The 27,807-nt window shown below is 35.2% G+C and overlaps 1 protein-coding gene across 1 annotated transcript; it reads left to right on the top strand.

Moving 5' to 3' along the window:
* The first annotated feature begins 560 nt into the window (after positions 1-560).
* LOC121418350 (ADP-dependent glucokinase-like) lies at positions 561-27,807 on the top strand. Its single transcript, XM_041612165.1, has 5 exons — positions 561-1,103; positions 6,575-6,765; positions 23,455-23,551; positions 24,203-24,339; positions 25,384-27,807. The coding sequence occupies exons 1-5, from the start codon at positions 766-768 to the stop codon at positions 26,049-26,051; spliced, it is 1,431 nt and encodes a 476-aa protein (XP_041468099.1). The 5' UTR covers positions 561-765; the 3' UTR covers positions 26,052-27,807.

Here is a 27,807-nt window from a genome sequence, read left to right as displayed (position 1 = left end):
ATAGGCCTATAATTTAAAATTTCTTTGATTGAGATCCAGTTGATCATCTCTCTCAGTGGATTTCCCCAAATATCCTGAAATTCAAGTATATAGGCTAACGTACATTGATATTTTTGTTTTGTTTCTTTTACAAGTTTTGAATAAGGTGTGTGTGTGTGTATTTGAGTTTTGTCAGACGTGTATCAATCAGATATGATTATTTACGTCTGGGACCGACCTTTAACGTCACCATCCGAAAGACGTGACCAGGGCTCGAACCTCGACCCTCTGCATCAATTTGTAACTTCCCCACAGCTTGGATTACAGGCGCACGCCACAACGCCCAGTTAGGTAAGCGCCCTTGAAATAGTTGCATCACAATCCCATTATTATTATAGTTATTATTATCATTATTATCATAATGACTATTATCATTATTATTGGACATAGATCTATAACGTTAGAGCTAATTGCCGAAATATTCTTGAAATTTATAATATTGGAATTATCATTGAAAACATTCATGGATATCAATCCACAGGTACTTTTATATGACTCAACGCCAGCATGCGATACACGTGTGCGTAGCTGCCGATGTAAACAAAATCAGCTGTTGAAACTTGTGCCACGTCGCGTCGCGTAGATCGTCGCTAGACGACACTCGGCATTCCCGCCAGACGTCAGCCGGCTACGTTGGCGCTAAATCGTAGACACTGCAGAAGCTGTACGGTCGAGATAGAAAGCCCAAGCGAAGAACGCTAACTCCAAGATTAGATCTACTCCAAAATGGCCCGTAACATCTTGACACTAGGTGGTATTTTTTCAATTGCAGTCATCATCTTGGCTATTATCTACAAGAAGCGTTTGGATAACGAGCTTGATTCGAGATTGCAAGATGTTCTGCAGAGTCTGCTTCGAGCCGAGAGGAAGGCCAGCGTCCATCCCCGTACACGGGTAGCTGTCGGCTTCAGTTTGTGCAGCGACAGCTTCGCCGGCGGCGTAGAATTGTTTCGTCAACTTGAGCAAGAAGCACCGGAAGAAAAGCGACATATTGACGAAATTCGAACTTCTCAAGATTTGGCAGAGATCTTTGCTTATTTCTTTTCTACTGGAGCAGCAGCAGAGTAAGTTTATCTTAATATTCATATTTGTACTAAGCTTTAAAAGAAACTTTAAGTGCAATGTATTTTGAGTTAGAGAGAGAAAGTTTCTATGAAAGGGGGTGTGTCCAAAAGCGAGGCAAGATAAAGTGCAAAGTCATCATAATATTCACATACCGGTACTGTAGTATGTATATAGTCTATAGAAGACAGACATTAGTCATTGCTGATTAAGATTTCCATTTTATGAAGTTGCAGTGTTTTGATGGCAGCCGTTTTGATGAACATTAAAAGTTGACTGGGAGAAACTAGGCTAAGCTAAGCCTAGTATAAATCACTCATTCAATATGAACAAGGGTATAACGTGAGAGGCATGAATATATGAACCAATCGCTTTGATCATTGTTTATAATATATGTGTGAAGAGTAGAGTAGAATCAAGGATGAAGCAAAGTATACACTATGTTGTAAAGCTTCTGGCCCTGGCCTTCTTCAGTTTTTATTTACTTTGTAAATAACACATGCATGGTAGACAACACAACCTAATTTAGAAGAATTTGCTCTGACCCATGTCAGCAAATAAAAACTGAAGAAGGCCAGGGCTGAAAGCTTTACAACATAGTGTATACTTTGCTTCATCCTTGATTTACTGTTTCAATTCCTGTGCCTGTATATTTCTCTTTCAATTTAACACTCTCTAGTGACTCTTTCATTGAAGGCAGATAATAAAAATTTAATTGTATTGAACTGAAAAATAATAATTAGTATTTTCTATGAAGTGAAGGCTAATTGAAAAAAAGGGAAAGCTTTGGAGCTGAATTTTTAAATTAGCAATTACAGTGTAGAATTATCAATTTTTTAAATGGGTAATTGATATGGAGGAAAAAATAAACTTTTTTGTCTGTTTGGAATCATACATATAATAATAATAATAATAATAGCTGGATTTATAAAGCGCTTTTTGCCTGAGGATACAAAGCGCTGCTATATGGGTAAAAGATAAGTGAAGTGTTAAATTTTGTTCATTTGAATAAACCCCTCCCCATTGATATTACTCATGGCCGTCGGATTGGAAAATATATATTTTTAAATCTAAAAAACATGAGGAGCAGGTTAGGCCTATCTATTAAAGCATTATTTAATGACATATCATTTGTTACTCTTACGTGTGTTAAATTGAGTGGGATATGTCCTGTAAGGACACAGCTTTCAAACGAATGCTTCTCTGAACAAATTCAAACTGTATTGATGATCAGCCTGAATGAATTCTCATCAAAATGCATTGTTTGTACGATGGACAACCAAGGCCCTGAAACAAGGCTGAGCGATCGATGTTTATAGTGGGGTTGATTTTTACAATTGAAGATACACAGTCATCAATGCAATCAGTTGCAGATATCTGCCCTACACGAAACTTTGATCAATTGCTAAGCTTCATACTTGAAGAAGAAATAAAAATAAATACCATTTATGGACTGTTAATAGAAATTATGTTTTTTCATTTAGACATCATGCACCAGTTGTGTGGAATGATCTCCCCATTGCTATAAAGTCCCTCAACTCAATGTATGCGTTTAAAAGAAAATTGAAGTTTTATTTAATGAATAATACTTAAATTCTGTCTTTACTGCACTGCCTGTTTTTGTTTTGGGTTTGTGCGGACTTTGTATCTTGTTGTGTTCTGCTTTGTTTTCATGGTACAATTATATGCCTATTACCTATTCATAAATTTTCTTTACTTAAATATGATTTATAAATGGATTTAATCTAATTCTATACTATATTATCAAGGGTGGTTATCCAGACAATTCCTTTTAGTTTTTTATGACCGCCCTATTCCAATAATGATGTGTTCTTTTTATATTGTATATCATATTTTGATATATTTTAAATCTTTCACTGCTCAAGTTTTCACACAGTTGTATGATATGTGTATGTTTTATGGGAATTAAATAAATGAATTGAATTGAATACTGCACTGGGATCCAAACCTGCAACACAGAAGGAAATTCAGCATAATATATGAACAGCGTGGGGGTATGTCTGCACATTGAAAAAAATTAGCTTTAGATTAAACACAATTTCTTTTAAATTCCACAAAAAATTCAGTTTATAATGTTCCTCACATTCTTATGAGTAACTGTGCCAAAAAACTTATCTAGATAGGAAATCGAGAGATATGCATAATTTTCTGGGAAAACAAACCCTGGCAAGTCATTTCCAGATTGAGCAGAAAAAAAAAGTTATCCATGTCTGTGCACCCATTCACTGTACATGAAATTCAGGGATGTTTGTGACAATTAAAGGCTGTATTTCGATGTCGTTACATGAAATGTCTGAAGTTCAATATTTTTCCACCATTTTGAGTTGGATTTTTAAATGAATATTTGTCTGTAGATGTATTGCTGATTTGTGTAAAGTTTGAGGTAGTTGCGGGTCTTCTTACGTCAGGATTGCTCAGATTCGCATTTGCACAGGTACGGGGCACTGCGCTGTCTTGGAGCACCTTACCCATAGGTTGTATTAATGACGACAAACACATAAATGTAGGTCTTAATATCTTGGTCTAAATATTTCTGTGTGAAATGGGTACAATGGAGACTTTATTAGGAAACCAAAACCCAGAAGAGAAATAATCTTATTGGAAAGAGTAAAATGAGAGGAACAATTTACAAAAAGTTTCATCAAAATCGGTTATGAAATAAGCAAGTTATGGGAGTTTGAAAACTCTTGTTGTACTTTCTATGGGCATCCTCAAATTGGCAAACGTGCTTCAAAATGGCTGATTTTGTGGACAACTCTCCATTTGTTTTGTACACAAATTTTCAGATTTTCCTCATCTTTCAAATTGCATCTTGCCTCCTTCTGAGCACAACATATGTCATGGGAAAATATAATCCACACCATATATGTCAAGGTCAGGAAGAGATAATATGAAATATGTAAAATAAAGGGGAAAATCTGAAAATATGTGTACAAAACAAATGGAGAGTTGTCCACAAAATCAGCCATTTTGAAGCACGTTTGCCAATTTGAGGATCCACATAGTAAGTACAACAAGACTTTTTAATCGTCCATAACTTGCTTATTTCATAACCGATTTTGATGAAATTTTTTAAAAATTGTTCCTCTCATTTTACTCTTTCCAATAAGATTGCTTCTCTTCTTGAGTTTTGGTTTCCTTTAATGTCATGAGGGATCGAAATTACGCCTCTCTCGGTGGCGGCGTCCATGTTAATGATACCAGCTGGTTTGTATTACTGTTTTGGTTGCCTATGATTATTGGATCGGGTTGTAGGCTGATTTAATAAAGAAGGGAGATGAAGTGAGTTGTGAACAGTCTCCACGGCAGAGATTGTGACCAAAATATTGGCATACATGTAAAAAACCAGCAGGGGCCTGTAACACAAAACTTAGCTATGATCGTAGAACATTTTCAATAATTGATTCCATTGACTAAATTGTACAATCGATCGTGAAAATCAAGCGTACGATCAATCGCTAACTTTTGTGCTACGGGACCCTGAGGGGGTGTTTCATGAAGCCAGTAGTCCATGATTTTCACTGACAACCGTTATAAGCTACTGAAATCCTTGCATGTGATTGGCTAAGAGCAAATTAGTCAGTGATAATCACTGTCTGTTACATGAAATGCTCCTTGAGCAAGGTATACATTCTCATGCATGGGTAACTTGATTTCAACTCTATTGATTAGAAGGGAAGAAATAGGCATGGTCTAAGGACCCCATAGAAAATTCATAAATTGTGAAGTTATATTGTTCAATTTCTATAATACTGTACATTATGATACATGTACATAATAAGTGAACAGGAAGCAGTAATTAATAATATCAGCAAAAGATGCAAAATTATAAATTACTGAAGGAAAATATGGGAAACCTACATACTATACACATTGCATTCAGACTCTCAACAAAGTGACTTATTTTATTGAAAAAAAATCTCTTGAAAAAGTTTAAGTTTTAACTTTTCACTAAGCTAAGTCAGCTTAATACTTTCAAGGTATTTTGATACTTTTTATCTTATATCTGTATTAGATGTAATACCTGGTGAATAGAATAAATCATTAAATCAATCTGGAGCTATTCTGCCATACTTTGGAAAAAGGAAGCAAGTTACAAAAGTATCAGTTGTTGTAAATGAGCAATGTGTGTTTGTCATTTACATATAGGTGTCAATGCAATTTAACAGCATATTTTCTTCAATATCTAGCCATAGAAAGATCGGTTCTTCCCAAATTTTGCCCGATGAATGTGCAACATAACAAAGGGTGTTTCAGAAACAACAATAACTCAAATTTGACTGATGTGTCATTTGCTTCCTTTTGCCAAAGTTGGGCAGTATTGTTGAATTATTACACATTGTGATTGTTATACATTTGATACATTTTCAAAAGATATGTTCTAAAGGTTTAGCACCTAATGATTAATCTTATGAAAATCCATAATTTATTTATTTAAAAAATCCATAATTTATTGTTCGAAATAGACATGAAATGAAATACTCCGAAAATTTGCTTTGCCCAATTGATCGTGGGCCCGGCAGCCGCTGTGCAGCGCCAGATCGACGAGGCTCTATCCCTTTAATCGTTGAACGCCAAACAGGGTAGCAGCAACTCCCATCTTTTAACGTCTTTTGGTCTGACGCGGCCGGGGTTTGAACCCCCGACCTCCCGGTTGTGAGACGGACGCTCTACCAACTGAGCCAACACACCGGTTATATTTTTAAATATCTTTGGGTGATTGTTGTCAATTTACATGTATCATCTCAAATGATGATTTTCTTTTTTTTCTCTCTAAAATATGTAAAAAAAAATAGCAATTGATAACAATACACAGAAAGTTAATATTCATGAGGCAATCTATACATATGCATGAATTATGTATTTATATCTAATTTGTGTGTGCATGAAATTTAGAAAGATTTTATTTAATAATTAAAATAGTGAATTCATGCACCTCACCATTTAAAGAGAATGCCAGTAGTTGCAGTAAATACTGATTTCATGAGAAAGTCTGTAAAACAAGGCTTAATTGTCAGCATATCATCGAGGATCTAGATCTGGTACAGTTAATAAAATGAACTTCGTGAAATCTTGAAATTTACGCTGAAAAATGTTCACTCTGAAAATCATCAACACAGATAAGCGCACATGGGACAGTGTATAATCATTGCTTTGAATGTCAGGCCCGACGCTTGACCCGAATCCTGTGCTTATTTACTGATTTCTCCGCAATTACACAATTTCTTCCACAATCCTTTTATTTATATGAAAAGACACTTTGGTGGTCATTTCATTGGATTCTGTACGAACTCATTTTGACATTGTTACCACAACTGGCATTTACCTTTAATGAAAAAAAAATCTTGCACAGCCTGTTCATAGTGACCATGTCATATCTTTCAAATGAGACTCAATCATTCCAGTATTGCACATTTTCCCCAAATTTCTCATTTTCTACACTTTCTTCCAGGAGGTATGTTCATAACCGAGAGTTGTTTCGAAAGATCGTGAAGCTTTCCAAACAGCAAGCTGGACACTGGAGCGTTGTTGGTGGGAACGCCGCGGTCATTGCCAACAGGCTTGCGATAGAAGGCTGTGATGTCCTCCTTGGCGGGAGGGCTACTCCGAGCACGCTCCAAGAGTTTCATCAACATGTCAAAGGTAATTCTTGCTTAAAAACTTTGGTGTTAACTGTCGTTTATAGAGTGCCACACCAGTCAGTGTACACCGGTGATAGATAAGTGGTGTACATGTCGGTTTAACACCCCATGTTGTTTAATATTACATCACTTATGGTTGTGAAACTGGTAGGTGTTTCATAAAGCTGTTCGTAAGTTAAGAGCGACTTTAAGAATGACTGGTGATCCTTTCTTATGGAAAATGTTATATTCATTGGCGATGGTTAAGCGCGTAAGAAAGGTTCACCAGTCGTTCTTAAAGTCACTCTTAACTTACGAACAGCTTTATGAAACGGCCCCCAGGTTCCATGACATGTGCTTGACAACATTTGCTCCGCTCTAACTTCCACACACTTATCGAATGACCATCTTCAACCCTGGCTTAAACCTAACCCTAATGTTATTCATAAAACCCTAATGAAACCCCAATCCTACATCTTAGACAAAATTGAGCCCGGACCAATCGTCCCAGCACCAAATGTTGTGTCAAACTAGCAACCTTTGGTATGTTTAAACTCTAGGGTGTAATTTTAACATTTGCTTCAGCGTTTTATGTTAGATTTAGGGTTAAGTTTAGGATTAAGTTCAGGATATGATATAGCACTTGTCGAATCCAGGGTTGAAGTTGGTAATTCCATTGGTGTGTGGAATTTACAGCTGATCAATCGTCGCCAGAGCAAATGTCGTGGAACCAATTTTAACACCTTAGGGTGTTTTCCTCTAGAGGCACTGACTGGTGTCAATTCTAATACCCAGGTTTTACAGTAATAACTTATTAGGAGAGTACATGTGAATTCCAATTGCTTCAAATCATGTTGTGGATTCATAGGTACAATAAAGATCATTTCAATTATTGAGAAAAATTGTCATTTAATGCAAATTTCATTTCAATTGTTGTATTATATTTTACCACCATAAATCTGATTTGTCAGTGAAAAGATATTTTGTTAAATGGAACAATTAATAAAACCCTTGTGGAGGTGCAATGAAAAAAAAAAGGAATTTATAAATATCACATGATGTACTGGGTAGTTTCTCCTGCTAGGATGTGACATTATCACTATGAAATGAAATATTCCCCAAAAATCATTTTTTGTTGGTTCATACCAAACCTTAAAAATATTATTTCTCTCATTTGTGTGTTTTTAGTCAAACCAACTTTGCATCTGGTTGAATTTCTCCTGTAAGATTTTTGTGATGTTGGATTTACCTGTATGTTATAATTTCAAGCTATTGCAGAACTTTTGTTTTAACTGTACATAGATCTCATTTCTGGAGATAAGATCTATTGCTTTTAAAGTAAAATGAACACCTACAATGTAAAAGCAGTACTTGTATGGGTATAGAAACTCGAATCGAATCCTGTATCAAGTTTTCATGAATATTTATCAAACTTCGATCTCATTTCGAGACTTTATCCGATCAATTTGTAAAAAAGAAGGGATAATGCACATTGGATCTCGAGCATTTGAAAATCTAATCCACTTTGATGTAAGGAATATCCCCATAACAACTGTATCCCATGAATATTGCATTTAGGATGTTTGAAATTGCATTATTAGCCCATTTTTTTCATGCTGAAAATGTACAAATAGGTAAAGATAAATAGAGGTTTGTATAATGTGCATATATATGAATTAGTTTAAATCAGCTCATTTTATCTGATACTTTTGGAGGGTCCTCAGAAGTTTTAGAGATTATCTCAGTTACCATGACTTAGGGAACTGAGTGAGATACAATTGATGTTTTTCAAAGTGGAAGGCATTGTGAATTCAAATTGTGAATTCAAATTGTGAATTCAAAGGGGAAGGCATTGTGAATTCAAATTGATGTTCCAGTCAGGCCTTATCCCAGTAGCCATGCACTCTAGATTCCAAGGATTTGAAATAAATCCTGATAAAATATAAGATTTAGATTCAAACCTTGAGGATTAAAATATAAAGCTAACAAAATTTCATTTAAATCTTTTTGAGATTTAAACATAACTCTCCAGGATTAAGAATATATCCACATATCCGGATGATCACTATTCACAGCAGATCTGGATATGTTTTAGAGGAGAGTGAAACCTGTGGAACAAGATAGCTTGTGTGAAAACAGAAAAATGAAAGAAACAGATCAACAAAAGTTTGAGAAAAATCAGACAAATAATGAGAAAGTTATGAGCATTTGAATATTGAGATCACTAATGCTATGGGGATCCTCACATTGGCAATGCCACAAAGATGTGTGATGTCACTTGTAAACAACTCTCCCCATTACTTTAGTATATATTTCACTTTAATAAACTGCCTTTCTTTATCACATCTATCAGTAGATCATGTGTTCTTTCTGTATAGGAGCGCATGTAATACATCCTTGTTGCATTGCAAAATGGAGGATCTCCATAGCATTAGCGATTGCAATATTCAAATGCTTATAACTTTCTCATTGTTTGTCCGATTTTCCTCGAACTTTCTTTGTTCTTAATCTTTGATTTTTCTGTTTTGACACAAACCTAATTGTTCCAAAGGTTTCATTCCCCTTTAAATTCTTGAAATCTTGAGTGTGATAATGAGCCTACACATATACAGTCAATAGTGGCCACCTGGTTATAGTGAAAAAACCTGTCTTTAGTGGCCACCGAAATTGTCTCCCCCTTTTGAAAGGAATATATGTTCTAGAGCGCTCTGCGATTAACAGGAACATTTGTGCCATAGTAATAATGGTTGTGGCTTAAAAAGTATTAATTGCTTTTACATGTAAATTGAGTTTTTCATGCAACAATAAAGTGAAGCAATAATTATATAGGCCAACTGTCTAAACTCTCCTGTGGCTGCTTTTCTATTTCCCATAGGGTAGTCTTTACATACAGGTTGAACTGTAATTAAAGAGTCTGCTCCCAAATAAAACCAACCCCTTCAGAGTCGACTCAAGACTATTGAGTGATGCACCCTTTTCAGTTTCATTGACACATGATGAAGTGTGATGGGCCGTGGTGTGCTTGGCAGCTTTTTTATGACTTCCAATTGAAAATAAATTGCAAAATGATGAAGAGAAAATCCGAGACTGATTTTGTTATTAGTCCAAGTAAACTCCGAAATGGCAGTGTTATTGGAATCTCTTGATTTGTTTATCCCTTTCTCATAAAAGAGTTTATTGATAATTCTCTGAGTGGATTTGCATTGATTTTGATTGATTTCAGGCTTCCAGTGATATTAAATTTTCCATCTTACTCTTATATGAGGTATTCTAATTTGAAACTGTATGAGGGAGGTGACATGTAAGGAAATTCTGTATTTACAGTTTCATATAAATTCAACTTTTGTTCAAAATGCACTGGTTTCCAGCGACATTATCATTTTTTCTATGATAGTGATACTTTCGAAATTTCAAGGATTCCAGCAGATTGTCGGTGAATAGTGACCAGCCCAAAGATTACACTTAGATTGAAATCATGCGGAGTGGAATTTGATATATTTGAATTGTAGTATTTTGAGATTGAAAAGTTAATCCTTTGGATTAAAACGTAAATCTAATATTCAGTTAGTCATTTTTCACGTTCAATCTAGATTTATTCTAATTCCTTGAAATTTAGAGTGTAAGATCAGCCTCTACACTGTGAGAAATTTGTATGAGAGAGCTGACATGTGGAGAATGCTGAGTAATGTTTTCATATCATCTTATGATGTCTGTTACATTCCAACTTTTGTTCTCAATATACTGGAAATTGATTAAGTACATACCAGTTACCGTGAGGTACTTCAAATTTAAATTGTATGACAGAGTGGTCATGGCTACTGTAGGAATGCTGTATAATGTTTTCATATCTAATGATGATGTATTCAGCTTTTATTCTCAAATCACTACAATCTTTCAACAACATAGATGATCTTTCATTATGATGATTGACTATTTTCAAACTTTTTTTTAATGTTTTATTTGGTTGAAATTCAGTTTTCAAAGAAATTCTGTTAGGGTAGTTATACATAAAAAAGTGAACTAGAAATTCCATGGTAGTTTTCGATGGAAATCCTACCCCTACCCCAAAGAGAAATAGGAAAAAGACAGATGAAATATGAAAGATAAATTAATAAATCAAGAAAAACAAGTTAATAATAATATGAAGTGAAATGGAATTATCAGATTAAATGTTAAATGCAGTAAAAGAAGTAAAATGTAATTAAAATTGCTATGAAAATTTAGTTAATGTAAAATTGCCTATGGAATGATTAGCGGGGTGTATGATGGAAATAGATGCATTTTCTTTAAAAAAAAATTCTCCATGAATACAGGTTTAGCCATTAAATTTCATAGTACTTCTATATAATGTGTTCATATCTCATGCTGATTGGTTGTAAAAAATCCTATAAAACTGTTATTACTTCAAAATTTAAATGCTGGTGTAGTGTTTAGCATAGTTATCTGCATGTCATCATCAAGTGATCATGTTGGCAATTTATTGTATTCATTAATCAGTGATTGTTGTTTATTCGCAAATTAATGCTTACTTTTTTATCATGGTGGATTCCTGCGTGTACATTCATGAATATGTTTTTCGATAAAGTTATATTAATGTTTGATGTTCGTTTCCATAATCAAAAACGATTTTATAGTTTTCTTGAAATGATAGTGGTATACGGCATGTTTGGATATACATGCATTAATGAATTTGCTTTGATCTCGTTATAAAATGATTGATGTTCATATTGAAAATTAATTCCAACTTTACAGTCTTGTTGAAATGAAGGTGATTTCCTGCATCAAGAAATATGCATTCATACATTTGTTTGTCATATCAGTGATTTATGTATATTTCAAAAATTCATGCCAGCTTTATTCATAGCTCTTGAAACGATAGTGATTTCCTGCATCCAGAATACATGCATGTTAATTTATTTGATAATGTCATATCAGTGAATTGTGTTTATTAAAAAGAAATAATGCCAACTTTATTTATTTTACTTGAAATATCAGAGATCAATGTTTGTGGAAAGTTCTTGATTGTTTGACTCAGGCTGTGCCAGGTGGCATTTCCACTGATGATGTAAAATGTAAATCATATTTTTTGTGCTTGAGCGCAGACCTGCTCGAGCGACAAATAACACATAATCAGCCCAAGGGACCGGATTTTCAAAACCCAGATTGCTCAACCTTCGGTGATTTGCAAGTGGGATGGGAGCCTGGATCCAAACTCCTCCATCAATATGGCGATCATTACGATGATGTGCTCTTCTAATACAAGTCATTAGGGGTCTTTCCGCTTTGGAATGGTATTTATACTTGACTGATCGGGGGAAGGGTGGGTTGATCAGTTTAGGCAAGGCCGCAATGCTTGTTGGTAGCATCCAAGCAGGTTTGTATTTGAAGCATAGGAAATGAACACTGATGGGAGTGTGGTCTGGAATGCTATGGTATCAATTTAGCTTGGATTATTTGTCTTGACTGATTATTGGAGAAAGTTGTCCTTGGAGAAAGTTTAGTATCGATCTATGAATCCTTTGAAGTTTGATTAAGTGCCTCGATTGTCACTGACAAGTAAAATTGTCTTGTTTTTCTTAGAGGACATGCACACGTACATGAACAGTATCAACTCTTGATTATCTCATATGCAAGGTGGAAAATATTTGATATTTTCATGAATTTTTTTAGAGTTGAGTGCTTAGATGATTTTCCAACAAATTACTTGAATTCTGGAAACTTCTACTTCAATTTACATGTAATATAATCCTTTCCTACAATCTGAAAACACAGAAGACAAAAATGATAGAAAGGAGCCGAGGAGTGACAGCATTTCCCCCCCTTAATATTAAAAACACTGTCACTCCTCGGCCCGTTTAGAGGGCCATCACCCCTTTATACCCTTTCATTTTTCAGAGTGTAGCAGGGCTAAAACAAAGCACATTTCAATAAAACAGTTACAAATGTTATTAAAGCTTGGCCAAAGAAATTGAACATTTCCCTTTGAAGCCCTTTTTGTCTGTATATGTTTTGTGTACATCCAATTGAAAAGTAAAATTGATAGCAAACATAGTAATTGCAGAGCCAGAGAGCAAAAATTTGGATTGAAATTCTGGTAAAATAAAGGAGAATCATTAGACTTGAAATAATGCATAATGGATATCTTGGAAAAAAAACCCATTGACTGACAAAATGCCTTGTTTATTGTTCTTCAGCAATCACTCATTATCTCATAGGAGCATTATTTTGGCTCATGATAATATAACTTCAATTCTTGGATATTTCATTGAATCCTGTCATCTATTTTGCAGTCTTTGTCATATCTGGACTGGAATTAATCTATAAATCTAATTATAGTGACATTAATAGGCTTACTCTGTGTGACTTCATTTGAGTTATTTGATTAATCCTTTCCTTGGCAGATTAGATTAAAGGTCAAAGAAAGTAATTGCAGCAAAAAATTATTTCATGTGAAAGCCTTTGAAATCAAAGTTAATTACCACCATATATTCATAGTTCTAGATCTGATACATTGAAATCAACTCATCTTAGTGAAATCATGAAATCTTAGCTCAAAACTGATACTAGTAATTCTGATGATAGCAAACACAGCTCAAGGCATATGGGGGACAGTGTAACAATATTGCTTGGAAAAAATACTAGACATTTTTTGAAATTTCATGCTTTTTTTTTACTCCTTTCTCAGTAATTACACCTTTTTACCCAGAGCCATTGGGCACATATTTTTCAAATTTATATGTACACACACTTGGGTGATCATTTTATTGGAATTTGTTTGAACCCATTTTGAAATCTTTACCACAACTAGTATGTACACTGTAAAAACTGTGGTGTTAAAACTGACACCGATTGGTGTTAATAGAGGACCACACCCTGAGGTGTTAAAATAACACCCTAGAGATGGAACATAACACCAAAGAGTGTAAATGTAACAACCATAGGTGTTGTAATAACACCTATAGGTGTAAAACTAACACCACCAATTTAACACCGGTGTAAAATAACTGATGTGGTCCTCTGTACACCGGTTAACACCACAGTTTTTGCTGTGTATCTTTATGGCTGTTTCGGTTACATGTATCTGACTCGGTAGTTTCCATTGCATGTTCTGGTGAGTGGCATGTTGCCACCAACATTTGAACAGCCCAAATTGGATGCATTGATTTATTCACGGATGGTGGTGGAATAGCCGCTTACTTGTGAGATTGAATGTTTGTCACAGACTGTATATCATTTCAGATTAGAATAATGCAACAAATTGGTGGACTTGTTCCACAAGGATGCCTTTTTATATTGCACGTCATTTAGTTTTATGATTTTTTTGAAGATAGCTCAGCCGCTTATCTCTATTTACTGCACTATTTTAAAAAAATGTTTTGGCTTTTGATGAAACTATTCAGTTCAGTTTCTGTTTGTGGTAACTCCTGTAGGAACTCGGCAGGACACCATTTTGCTGGTAAACACCAAGCTGGTATATAACCAGTTAACTAGGAAACATTTTACGTCTAATTTTCAGTTATAGTGGCTGACCTTATAGACGGCAGATATTACTCTCTGGCCTTTTTATCAAAGTGGAGACAATGGCAGAGTGGGGATTCAAACTCACAACCTTGCGATCGCGAGTCCAATGCTCTAACCACTTGACCACATGACCCGTGTCACCCGTTTACTACGATCAGGAACAAGGTGTGTTTGTATCTTTAAGGGGGGGGGGATAATCACCCTTGCTCATGAAAGTAAAATAGTGCACAATATGGATGGAGAAAGAGACGAAAAAGGGGTTGTTTGTACCCCTCCATAAACCCTTATGTTGTGTTCAAAATATATAGGAGCAAAATCAAATGAATACTAGAAATTGTTATAGATATTCAGTTGCTCTGTAATAATTTCCGAAGTGAAATTGAACTCTGCCTTTGACAACAGGACCCAAACCATAAAATACCACAGAAATGGTGTTGATGACCGGATTCCATGCATGTAGAGTTGGCATCATCTGATATTATTTGCCCTTTTAAAAATTCTTTTTCCTGTGAGATCCAATAATTATTCATTCTTTTCCTGAAATGGGTGATATATTTTCATTTGTAGCATCCAATCAGATATGATGTTCAAAATGTGGAGAAATATTTGTCAGAGATCGTATAGGGTGGAAATGTCAAACAGATTCATCTATCTGCTAGAGATTTAGTGGATTGAAATCTTGCCTGAAGTGGACTTGGACTATTCTTTGGGGCTATTGAAATTCCAGAGTTGTCAGATTTTTGGACTGGAAAATAACATGAATATTGATGAAACGGAAATTCAAGAATGAGAGGGATGGAGATGTGTCGAATGAGCGAACAAGGGAATACACCACACTACATAATACAATACAAAACAATAAAATATATTACAAAATTGTTTCGGACAAAAATGGGACATCTACCCAGGAGGAATCAACGATGATTGAAATGAGCGACAGAACAGAAATGAAATGAAATATTGACTAAAAACAAGATATTAATTGCAGAACCTGATTTTGAAAATGTCAGTTAATACATGTAACTGGTTTAATCTGGGAGATTTTGAGATCAAAGGGATTCCCCAAGCTTTTAGCAATATTCAGTTAGTCGGAATGAGATATAGAATGGTTGATTTGTCAAATTTCAGAGGAACAATACATTCAGTATGACGTAAATGAATGCTAATTCCTTCATAAATCATTGTATGAAATTCAATTTTTAATAAATTGATGAGGGAATAGAGTATGTAGCTCCGTTCAGATTTTTATCTGATTTCAGATTTTTTTGTTTTGATTTTCAGCTGAATTTCTGCTTATATTTGGCTTTCCTCTGTACAAAAAGTATGGGAGCTCTTTCTATTTCAGACTTTTTCAATACTCTTCAGCTTTTCTAGATCTTTTTATTTGTGACCACTTACACCCCTGACTGTTACCATAATGAGGACTCTATATAAATTTAGTTACCCCCTCTATAAATGCTTATTTTCTTTGTTGGAATGATTAAGTAAAATATACTAAGAATATTGAGTGTATTCATGAATCGCTGGCTCACTATCCCTATTTTGTGAAAAGGAGGACAACTTGAAAATATTCCAACTCTCTTCCGTTTATACATTTTATTTTGCACTATTGTGCTTGGAAAGTGTTTCTATAAAAATGCAACATTGATGTTAAAATTTACCTCACCTTGAGTGTACATTTGAAATGAAAAAAATACATAAATAGGCAGAATGCGCACCCATAAGTTATTGAAAAAATTGTTAGATTTTGACTTTTCTCCAGAATTTCCTTTGCATTTTTTGCTTAAAAGAAATTCTCCATTTCTATGGAACGATTTTTGTAGTTCTTGGTGGCCAGACAGAAGCGATACAATAATGGATAGCAGATTATAAAATCAAGAAGGAAGGGCTGATTTGTGCCTGAGGAGGCTTGAAATGTCAAATCACTTCAGAAGTAGGACAGAAGATGGCATTACATTTTCTTAATGTCACTTTTAAGAGTCACTTTGTTTGACAGGTCTGCTGGAAGTTTTTACTATGTAAAATTTCAGAGTCTGTGTTCATTTGATCATCAATCCCATTTGAAGGAACCCTCCACCATTTTAATAATCATGTCATATCTGTGATCTTATTTATTCATTTATTTATTCATTTAATTTATTCATTTATTGATTTATTCTTTCATCCATCCATCCGACCACTCACTCACGCACCCACCCACCCACTCACTCACTCATTCATTTAATTCATCAATTTGTATGTTCATTCGTTTGTTAATTAATTTTTTATTTTAATTTTATGTGATATGATTTTTCTTTTTTTGATATCATCCTTTGATTGACTAGTTAAAAAAAAATCCACCGGAGTATTCGTTTATTAATCAAAACTTTATTTCTTGGGAAATATGACGATAAGATCTGTTAAATCTTCAGGGAAAATCTGATACAAGAGTGTACACTCTTGTAGACAAAAAAATTGAAAAAAAAAATAATATGTGACCAAGGTTCAGTTGTGTGTGGTTCTCAGTTACGATTCAGATTTCAGAGCAATCTGAATATTCTTAGTTCTGTGTTCTCATCAAACAATTTGAAACATTCAATCGAAAAAATAGTGTGATTATCCACTTACATGTATAATAGTTCAATAACATTCAGATTTGTAGCGTAACCCCTTTCACAAAGTATTGGTTTCGGACATGTACCTCTATCTCCCCTTATGGCAGTATAGCATTAAGGTAATTAAAAAGTGCTTCTGTCATGAATGTCAGAAAGAGGGTATCTATCTGGGTTAAGCCATGATTACCTCTTGGGATATGTCGTGTGTTCACACAAGGTAATATGTGAATTAGTGGTACGATACTTTGACTCTCGATCCCTTTCCTATCTTCCCACTTGATACTCATCTCCCTTAGTTTTATGTCTTTCTTCCTTTCTTTTTAATTGTGATGTTACTGTTTTTTATCTATACCTTTTTTTCTCTCTCTCTTTGTTATCAAAACCCATAATGTTCTTCGCTAAAATTAATCATATTTACCTTACCCTACTTTTAATTGCCTATGGTTAAAATCACTATCTACTTCCAGAAGGGCTTACCAATACAAGCTTTGCTTTTTAATAATCCCCTCATTTTCATATGTTAACTTTGACCTGTCATTTTGAATCATTTCATTATCAATGTGTTTGAAATTACAACCTATTTATTTACCGATCATGTTTTTATGATGTTATCATTGTAACTGAAGTATCTATCATTACATGTATTCTGCTTTCTATATTTTTTATGTATGTTTGTTGTTATATGTTTATTATCTGAAAATGAAAATAAAACAAATTGAATTGAATTGAAATTGCATTGACGTACACGTCTAAAGACAAAAGAATGTTAATATTAGAATAATATTAGTGTGTCAACACGAGATTTGCAGACAAGAATGACAATATGAGAAATATAGTGAGTTCACACAAGACTTGTAGGTGTAAAGATTAATGAAGATATGAGAAAAGTTATGCATTTACACTAGATATACAGGTGAAAAGATAAAAGAATGACAATATGAGAAATAGAAGCGAGTTCAAGTGTATAAGATTAAACAAACAATTGAAATGTAAGAGAGGGATGTACTTGCAAACGAGCATGTTCAGTCATTCAAACAAGTAATGCAGGTGTATAAGATTTATAAAGAAGAACAAAAACTGAAATGTAAGAGGGGATTTTGACTTTAAAACAATCATGTTCACACACCTGTATAACTTATATTTAAAGAGTGGTAAAAATTTTGATATAGGAGGGGTATACATACACTCTCAAACAAGTACGCTCAAGCAAGATGCAGGTGTAAGTGATATGAAATTTAAAGAATGACAAGAACTCTGCAATATAGGATGGGTAGCCTATATAGACCCGGGAGGGGGGGGAGGGCAGTCAAATATATTTATGTACACATGCGTGAAAAAAACGTGTTTAAAGGGGTGTTTTTTCAGTTTTGGACGCGGGCCGCGTGTGCACTTGTTGAGGGTATAAAAAACGCTGATTTTTAAAAGTAAGAAGGGGTAGTTTTGAAAGACTGGTCAATGGTCAGTCGTGGGGTCAAACGTATTTAGGGTATGTTTTTTTCCAAGGCTTTTTTTTTAAGACTAGCCAAACGTATTTAGGGTATTTTTTTGCCCAAGCTTTTTCCCCGGGGTCATATTCTGACGACAACTTGTTAAAGGACAAGTCCACCCCAACAAAAACTTGATTTGAATAAAAAGAGAAAAATTCAACAAGCATAACACTGAAAATTTCATCAAAATCGGATGTAAAATAAGAAAGTTATGACATTTTAAAGTTTCGCTTCATTTCACAAAAAAAGTTATATGAACGAGCCAGTTACATCAAAATGAGAGAGTCGATGATGTCACTCACTCACTATTTCTTTTGTTTTTTATTGTTCAAAATATGAAATATTTTGATTTTCTCGTCATTGTCATGTGAAATGAAGTTTCATTCCTCCCTGAACACGTGGAATTCCATTATTTTAACATTTCGTGCTTCAGGCAAGGAGGTCCTAATCATCAAATTCGTAAAAATTGAAATATTGTATAATTCAAACAATAAAAAACAAAAGAAATAGTGAGTGAGTGACATCATCGACTCTCTCATTTGGATGTAACTGGCTCGTTCACATAACTATTTTTTCAGATATAAGCAAAACTTTGAAATGTCATAACTGTCTTATTTTACATCCGATTTTGATGAAATTTTTAGCATTGTGCTTGTCTGATTTTTCTCTATTGATTCAAACCAACATTTTTCTGAGGTGGACTTGACCTTTAAGGAGCCAAAGTGTGTAAATAAGCCCGTGAAAAACTTGAGGAGATTATTTTGCCCACAGAGAAAAACTCGTTTAGGGGCCGTTTGGAAATAATTTGGCCACGCATGTGTACAGCAATACATTTGACTGCCCCCCACTCCCATCCCTCCCCCGGCTATAGACTTGCAAAAGGAATTTCATAATGGTTATCATTAGACAACCACAGCATGCTGGAAGAGACATGGATAGGTTTGATATTGGAAATTTGCCAGAGCATATATGTGGGTGTGACAAGTGTATCAGCTCACACTTTTGATTTGTGCAACTGCCAACTGGTCACTACTAATAGTCCAGGGTATAAATTTTTCTCTTATTAATTATGGAGCTGTTTTTTTTGTCATGAAATGATTGCAGAATTTAGGGGGATACTTTTTGCCCGCAAAAAGTAAAAATGTTACAATACAAAGGCATACATCATTCTACCTTAAACATATATATATATGTAGACCATTGATTTTCTCAATATTTGTTAATTTTTTTGTGACAGGTCTTTGGGCAAATCTAGAAAAAATGGTTGCAATAAAGCATTATGTTTGGGAATTTTAAGGATGTTTGAGATGTGATTATATGGCAAAATCACCATCATGTATTTCCCAATGCTATATAATAGTCGGCTTTTATTATGATTTCTTGTGTCTCAAAATATTGATTTCTAAAGACAAGACATATACTGCCTATTGCCTAGTATAATTGCCAAACGTACATGTACTACATACGCTATTTTCAGAAAAAGCACTGTATTATTTTTTGTCTGTGTGAATGGGGCGAGCGATGATTAAAGTAGACGTAACATGACATCGATCACCTACCCTCAGTCTCCCTTCATGCTTGTGAAGAGCTGTGAAATGCCCTCCAAACGAATTAAATATTTATACAGTCCCCGAAAGGTCCCAGCAGCCATTAAAAGCTCTCGTCTCTTGAGAGCTTTTCAGCCCTGGCATTTGAAGTTGGGATGGGATCGGCCACTCAGATTCGAGAGAATAAATGATGACTTTAATGGCTCCCTCTGGGAGCTTTCAGTTTTTGAACTTTTTTGCCCTGTTTGTAATTTAAATGCACATTTATTTTATCCTTTAGATTTTTAATCTCTATTTGTCGGTAATGCAAAAGCATTTCTAATTTTGTTGGAAGATAATATTTTTGATTTATACATGTACACGTATTTCATCTCTTAGCTTTTTAATCTCCACAGAGTATTTGTCTATTAAAAAGTATGAAATATTAAAAAGTATTTTAATTTTATTGTTTGTGAGATCATGATATATGCTTGATATCAATGAGGCGAAATCCCGTAAATCAAGCCTTGAGTTACAGAATTTTGCCTCATTGATATTTCTTACTTTATTTTTCATTTCACTCTTCTCTCTAGATCTTGAATGAAAACCAATAATGATGATTTTTTTCATATCACTATCATCCTTTAATATTGATCAAAGAGCTTCAGAGATCATTAACCTTTGGCTATATTTGAACTTTTCTTTGTTATTTTGTTATCTGTATGATCTCCCTGTATATTGGGGTCGGCAATTTCCCAGAAAAAAAATCTGGTGTTTCCTGCCAAAGTTGGAAATAATGGGAAAAGCTTACAAATGCTGGGAAATACCTTCGGTCGTAAGATGCTAGAATATGCCAAAGAAACATCTGAGCAATACCTGAAAATATTAAAGAAGTATATTTTGTAGTATTTTTCTGCATTTCTAACTATATCCTAATTTTCTAAAAAATATTTACCACCAGTAGTATCTTCCACTCCGGGCAACCCTGACTTCTTTTTGACTGGAGACAAGTCTTGTCATTTGAGCTGTTTGTTGTGTTTGTGGTCGTTTATCTGGATTTGGATTCTAACACAGGAGACATCCAAGTCAAGCTTCTGCCTTTTGAGATTTGCAACTTGATTCTTTGACATTTGAAGTTCTTGGAGGAGATTTCTCTTTTTGTTGAAATAATGGATGATCCCTCTGATGTGTCTTTGCACCTCGCCATACTTGTGTTGGGAGAACTTAGTCTTTAATCACTCTGTTTATTTCTTCCTGAAAGATCCATGTAATTTTAATTTGACCCCACTCATGATTTTGGTCATGAATGATCTTCGCTTAAATTCTTTCCTTGGGTTGATTCTTTTCATTTTCCCAAAATACTTGGATGAAAATGTTTGATAGTTTGATTGTTTTCTTTTGTTTGTCCGTGTTCAACATCATGTGATTACTGTAGCAGATTTTTTTGTTACTTAAAGGGGAAGGGGAGGGGGTAATGGGATGATCCATTTTCCGTACAACGTTCGAAATTTGAGTGGGGGAGGTGGGGGGGAGGACTTCTCCCCGATCCTCCAGGATAGCGACCCAGCATTAAACATATTTCACATTTTTGCCATTTCATTTTCAACTCTCATGGTAATTACAATTTATTTCAACTTTTCTTAGTTTACTTAAGAACCCCCCAAATTTAGGCACTGTCATGTGACCATCTCTTGGGCATTTTGAATATTATATGACTCCGAGAGACCTTGTCTGAACTCAGAATACCTCATTCTCATCTCTCTGATTTAAAGAGAAATTCCAGTAGTTGCAGTTAACACTGATTTCATGAGAAAGTCTGTAAAACAAGGCTGAACTGCCAGTATATCATCGAGGATCTAGATCTGGTACAGTTACACTAACTGGACTTTGTGAAATCTTGAAATCTACGCTGAAAAATGTTCACACCGAAAATCCCCAACACAGATAAGCGCACGTGGGACAATGTATAATTATTGCTTAGGGCGTCGGGCCCGACGCCCTACCCGAATCCCGTGCTTATTTGCTGATTTCTCAGCAATTACACAATTTCTTCCAGAATCCTTTGGCACATGCGTTTTATTTATACAAACAGACACTTTAGTGGTCATTTCATTGGATTCTGTACGAACTCATTTTGATATCTTTACCAAAACTAGCATTTACCTTTAAATGATAAATGCAATGCATAATGTATAATCCTCCATATCCCAAGATGTGCTGGTTCATACTGCTGCAGTGATGGATACCCCAAGCTGAATTTGCTGAAATATTTAGATTTAATTTCCCCAACCGTATGACCAATGATATGTAATTTCAATTTGTAACCATGGGTATCCTTTGATGACATCCATGACTTTTTCTTTATGCTTGATATTGTTTGACCATCATTCTTGCTTTACTTAAAATAATCAATTTTCCATGTTCATTTGGCTAAATCCCTGCATATTTACGATGATTCAGACTTTTAGTTTTAGATATTATTTCCCCATCTAAATGCCCAATGATGTTACTTTTGATGGTATCCTTTGACAGTTACTTTCTTATATGTTTTTTGACTTGGTCATCATTCCTGCAGTATTCCATATTCAATCTTCTGTATACAATTTATCTTTGTGTGAACGCAAGTATTAATAACATTTACAATTATTTTATTCAAATATTTTGATCTCATATTCCCACATCCATATGATCAATGATATGTAATTTGCAATGGTATACTTTGACAGTACAATCTATCACTTCTGATCCCTTCTTTCTCTATATAGTTGACTCATCATTTTAATTATTTTTTTGCACATCATTCTCAATATTTTAGACATTCTGAAGGTTGTTGGACCATCATTTGTTACTTGATATTCAACTTTCTGTATACATTAAGTGTTCCAGCAGTATTTTGTGACACACAAGTATTGATATTTACAAAAAAGATAAACTACGCATATATATGGAAATGTCGTGAAGCGGTATTGACTCCTGCCTTGCAATCAGAGGGTCGGGTCGTGTGTTCGAATCCCACCACGGCCTAGCATCCTTTGGCAAGGTGTCAATCCACACTTTGCCACTCTCCACCCAGGTTCAAATGGGTACTTAGTTACCTAGTTACTTCATAAAGCTGTTCTTAAGTTAAGAGCGACTTTAAGAACGATTGGTGATCATTTTTACGCTCTATAAACCATCGCCAATTCAATATACCATTTACCACAAGAAAGGTTCACAAGTCGTTCTTAAAGTCGCTCTTAACTTACGAACAGCTTTATGAAACACCCACCGGGTAGGATGCGAAAGCTTATGTAGTATGCCTAGCAATTGAGTCTTGGAACTCTTATTGGAATGCTTCCCAGGGAGTGGGGAAAGTGCATACATTGTGTGCAGGCATGCCATGATCCGATGACCGGGGTAATAATTAATTGCAAATGTAAAGCGCTTAGAAACAAAGTGTAATAAGTGAAAAGCTATCATTGTTATCATTATTATTATTATCATATAATGAGGGAGGCCTTCCCTTCAAAATGCATCACGTTTTACCTTTGGTGTTTAAGATTTTACTCTTTTGACCCTATTTTTACCTGTTTTTTTATGACAGTGGTTGGTGAGCCTGCAGAAGAAGATGATGTTCATGTTATTCTTGAGTACAAGACAGGGGAGCAATTTGGCAAATATATATCACCAAGGGCGAACAGGTACTGTTATGAAATAATCCGACAACCATAGTTACATAGCGCTTTACAAAAGTTGGCATTAGCATATTTACTGCAATGTCGTATGACAGAGAAATTAAGCTTTCTCCCCAAAACATATATTAACATGCAAACATACATTCACATTTTATTCTGGGTTAGGGGGTAGGGAGGGATGAAGTTATTTGAAATATACTCACAAAGAAGATGCAACATGATTTTTTTCTAGGTCTGATCAATAAGTTACCTTATTTCTTTATATCATAATGGATGTGGATATGTTTCTCTCATAATTCTATTATGAGATGACACATTTACCTTTTATTCATTTATCTTTTTTAAAAAGAATTTTAAGGGGGGGTGTGAAGTTCTTTTTAAAAAATATATTCACAAACAAAGCAAGTGCAACTGGGTATTTTTCCATGTCTCATCATTAATTTTATTATATTGATATTACTTTTTGAAGGAAAGGCATTGTTCTGTCCAGAATGCACATTTTTTTCTACAAAAGACATGCTGCATACACAAAGTGTTAATTCTGCTTTTTCACATTGTACAGTATGTCTGGAAGATTAGTGACAAGTGTATTTCATAAATATATAAGATTCTTTGATATTAAAAGGATATTTTTCTGTTTTTTTTTCTATTTGATAGGTTCATCATTCACAGTGATATACACAATCCATACCTGAGCGGTTTAGAAGAATTTCAAGAAGAGTTGAAATATTTCAAGCCTCAAGTAGTAGTCCTTGGTGGACTCCAGATGATGGACAACTTTCCTTTCTCAGAAGGTACTTTTATTTCTTCTATCTTGATAAATTGATAATTTACAGGCTACTAGCAAATGTGAAGGGGGGGGGAGGAGGTGGCAGAGTGTCCGGAAGAGAATTTTGACAAATGCTTGTTAGAAGAAATGCTCTGACAGTTGGTTCTGAAAATGGTGGTAACATTTTTTCAATTTTTTTTCTTATTTTTTATTTGTTAGATAATTTCTGTTCATCCTGACAATGTTTGTCACTGTAGCAGACTGTTTTTTTCTCAGCGGTTCCATCATTACAGCTAGAGAAGTACGTCATGACAGAATTAACATCATGCAAGATGCCAATTTTATTACCTTTTCAAATTTGTTAATTAATGTTATGCTGTTAGTTTTGCCTGATGATGGGTGTCATTGAAATTGATAAAGTCCATTGCTAATTGTTAGCTTTATATTTTTATGTGACTGATGTAATATTAATTTCCTGTTATGAGAGAGTACAGGTCAAAGGAATAGTGAAAAGCATTGCATACTCACCCAAAGTTACTGTGGAATGACCAGTTCTTGTGTCCTCTTTGCAGATGACTTTGACTTAAGTGGTTAAAATAGTATCATATTCCATATTTGATAAAACTAAAGGTAGCATGTGTACTTTCTGGGGAAAGCTTTGTTTACAATGTTCAGGGCCCCAATGGCCATGTTTCATTCTCCGATATGAAATTTGCAGGCACTCTTTGGTATTTGAAAGCTCCGTGCTGCTGTCGTTACTTCTTCTACTTCCTCCACCATCACCACTTAGTGTGTAGATGCAGTCCCTGATTGAAACTTTGATTAACAAGTGGGTTTTGAGATAGGAATAACACAAATACAACCTGTTTCAGTTCAGGTCTTTGATACACAATGTCCAGTCAGTGCATTTAGGCTGCATATTCAGACTGGTTTCCTTCAGGAAAATGTTAATGCAGCAAACTAACATCCCCCTCCTGAAATACATCCCCAAGGCATTCTATTTGGCATCAGCCTTTCTACCAGTCCAAAGCTCTCAAATGATTTACTTTTTCATGATTTCTGTTTACAGGTGAGAGGGAGGCGAGACTTGAGAAGCAACGAGCCATGATCCTCGGTCTCCCTAGCTCCACCCCAGTTCACCTGGAGCTGGCCTCCTTTGCTGAGGAGGCACTTCTCCATCAACTCCTGGAGTATGTCATTCCTTATTCTGACTCCTTGGGCATGAACGAGCAGGAGCTGCCCAACCTCTACAGTCTCCTCAATTACGGCAACGTCAGTCTGGTCTCAGATGCCTATCCTAGGGTAGCCACAATGCTGGACCAGATCCGGTCCGTCTACAGCATCCTCAGGAATCAACCGCAACGGGAAGGACTGCGGAGGGTCACACGGCTCCACGTCCACACCCTCGCCTTCCAGGCCATCTTGACAACAGAAGGGTCAGCCTGGAAGAACACTATGTCAGCAGCGGCGAAGGCATCGTTGACGGCTCACAGGCACGTGTGCGCCAGCTCCGAGGTCGACATGGCCAAGTCGCGCCTCATCATGGACGACTCCTTTTCCGTTTCTCAAGAGGACGGCAGTCGCAAGATCCCGTTGGATGTTGATAAACCTGTTTCGTGTTGGAAGGAGGATGATTACGAGATTTGCGTTGCTCCTGTGTTGGTGTGCACGCAGGTGCACAGGACAGCCGGGGGTGGGGATAATATATCGTCAGCTGGACTTTCGGTTCAGATATGAGTTTAATAAATCGACACAAAATCTATTTATTCACAGGAACTCTATGTGAGAAAAAAATCTTCTGCTACACAGCCCATACTTTTTGGTCACAAAAGAAGACATAATCTGTGGTTTTGGACATCTGCCAAAAACTAGGTACACAAAATATCTGACAAATACAAAAGGTGAGCATCTATTAATATTACTATCTATGATGGATAATTCTTGATGGATAATAATGAGTATCACCTGCTGTGGCGTTTGGGGAAGAGGGGAAGAATGGGGAGTATTTCAAGAGTTAACACAATGAATGCATTCAATTTACTTTAACAGTAATAACACCACCCCTGGGTGGGATGTTTTGCAGAAATGAAAATGTGACTCAGAGCCACACAAGAATCCCCAGTTTGGTATGGTATAAGATGCATTGTCACATTCCTCGGAACATGCCCAGGTGATGTGTGCTACTCCGTATTAACCCGTTGGAGACTGGTTGATTTTGTTATAACACGCGTATTACATACACTCCAGGCAGTGTATATGTCGGCTCAGTCTCCTAATGAGTTAATGAGATCGCAAGAGGCCGGATGTGTGTCTTTATCTAAGCTTGACTTTTAAGTCACTCTTAATTTTTTGTCAAACAAGCCCTGATCATGGTGGTGATTTTTTTTACCTGATTGCTGAGAAAGCATGAATGCTTGTACTCAAGCAACCAGAGGACTGACGGCGTAAGGTCCTCTCGGAGGGACCTGGTAATGAAGATTAATGCCTTACCAAAGGGCACTAGAACACTGGGTGGGAATCGAAACCGGGTCACCGCAATCCGAAACCACCGCTCTACCGACTGAGCTATCACGCCTCAACATGTGATAAGTGAGAATGACATATGTACATGTACATTAGATTTTTAGAATTCAAAGCATGTATCACATTACAGCAATTGCCCTCATGTTTTCATTCATTTAATGTTCTGTTATTCCTCCTGATATTTGTGTCTGTTGAATCTATCAGCATCTTCTTTAAATCAGTACTTGATGATATAATCAATAATTTCAATTTGATGACCAATTGTGCTGTTCGCGTGTGCTTTATGTAACCAGCAAAAAAAAAAATGTTATGCATTGTGAATAACTGGTATGCCTATAGGAATTCATGGCCTTTTTATTTAAATAATGTAATTTGAATTTTAGTATCTAATATGAAACCTTTTATTTAAAAAGACCAAAATGAAACTAATGTGAATAGATATATTTTTAGCATTTGGTATGAAAATGAGTCCATAAAACCATTTTCATATTTTATGTTCCTTTCAATTATCTTTCCAATTATATACTTATAAGCATATTTTCTTCTTATTTACTTGGTAGTAAATACCAAGTTATTTTGTCATTGTTTGGAATGTTTTTTTTAAAGGTATAATTGCTTAAATGCAAACTGCAGGCCTATAGCCGTTTATGACAATGCTTTTGAAGAGAAATAAATGTAATTGCTACAAGTTTTTAACTCATATGTAGACCTGTTGGACATTGTTTGTTTCATATGAAAATATTGCTGCATTAAAAAAGTACTATTTGTCAAAATGAATAGAGAGCAAGCCATTTTTTTTACTTTCCATTTATCCATAATAGTTTTAGTTTAGTTACTGTATATATATGTATTTATAGATTCAGAGAGCTCAGATTCACCTGTAGTTCTCTATTCTAATTGGAATTTATCAGGAAACTTGAGTTGAGAATAGTAATGGGAGAACCTACCTTAACAGTGCAGCTTACATTTT

This window comes from Lytechinus variegatus, chromosome 7 (assembly GCF_018143015.1).
Source record: "Lytechinus variegatus isolate NC3 chromosome 7, Lvar_3.0, whole genome shotgun sequence".
In the NCBI taxonomy this organism is placed as follows: domain Eukaryota; kingdom Metazoa; phylum Echinodermata; class Echinoidea; order Temnopleuroida; family Toxopneustidae; genus Lytechinus; species Lytechinus variegatus.
Note: the sequence above shows the minus strand (reverse complement) of the source record. Positions and strands in the feature narration are given on the sequence as shown.

What these genes read in the sequence shown, in the direction of transcription:
- LOC121418350 (XM_041612165.1), top strand. Translation starts at nt 766, where the DNA reads ATGGCCCGTAACATCTTGACACTAGGTGGTATTTTTTCAATTGCAGTC. An exon ending in GTTTCATCAACATGTCAAAG is followed by an intron (nt 6,766 to 23,454) that starts GTAATTCTTGCT and finishes TTTTTATGACAG; the next exon opens with TGGTTGGTGAGCCTGCAGAA. An exon ending in ATATCACCAAGGGCGAACAG is followed by an intron (nt 23,552 to 24,202) that starts GTACTGTTATGA and finishes TCTATTTGATAG; the next exon opens with GTTCATCATTCACAGTGATA.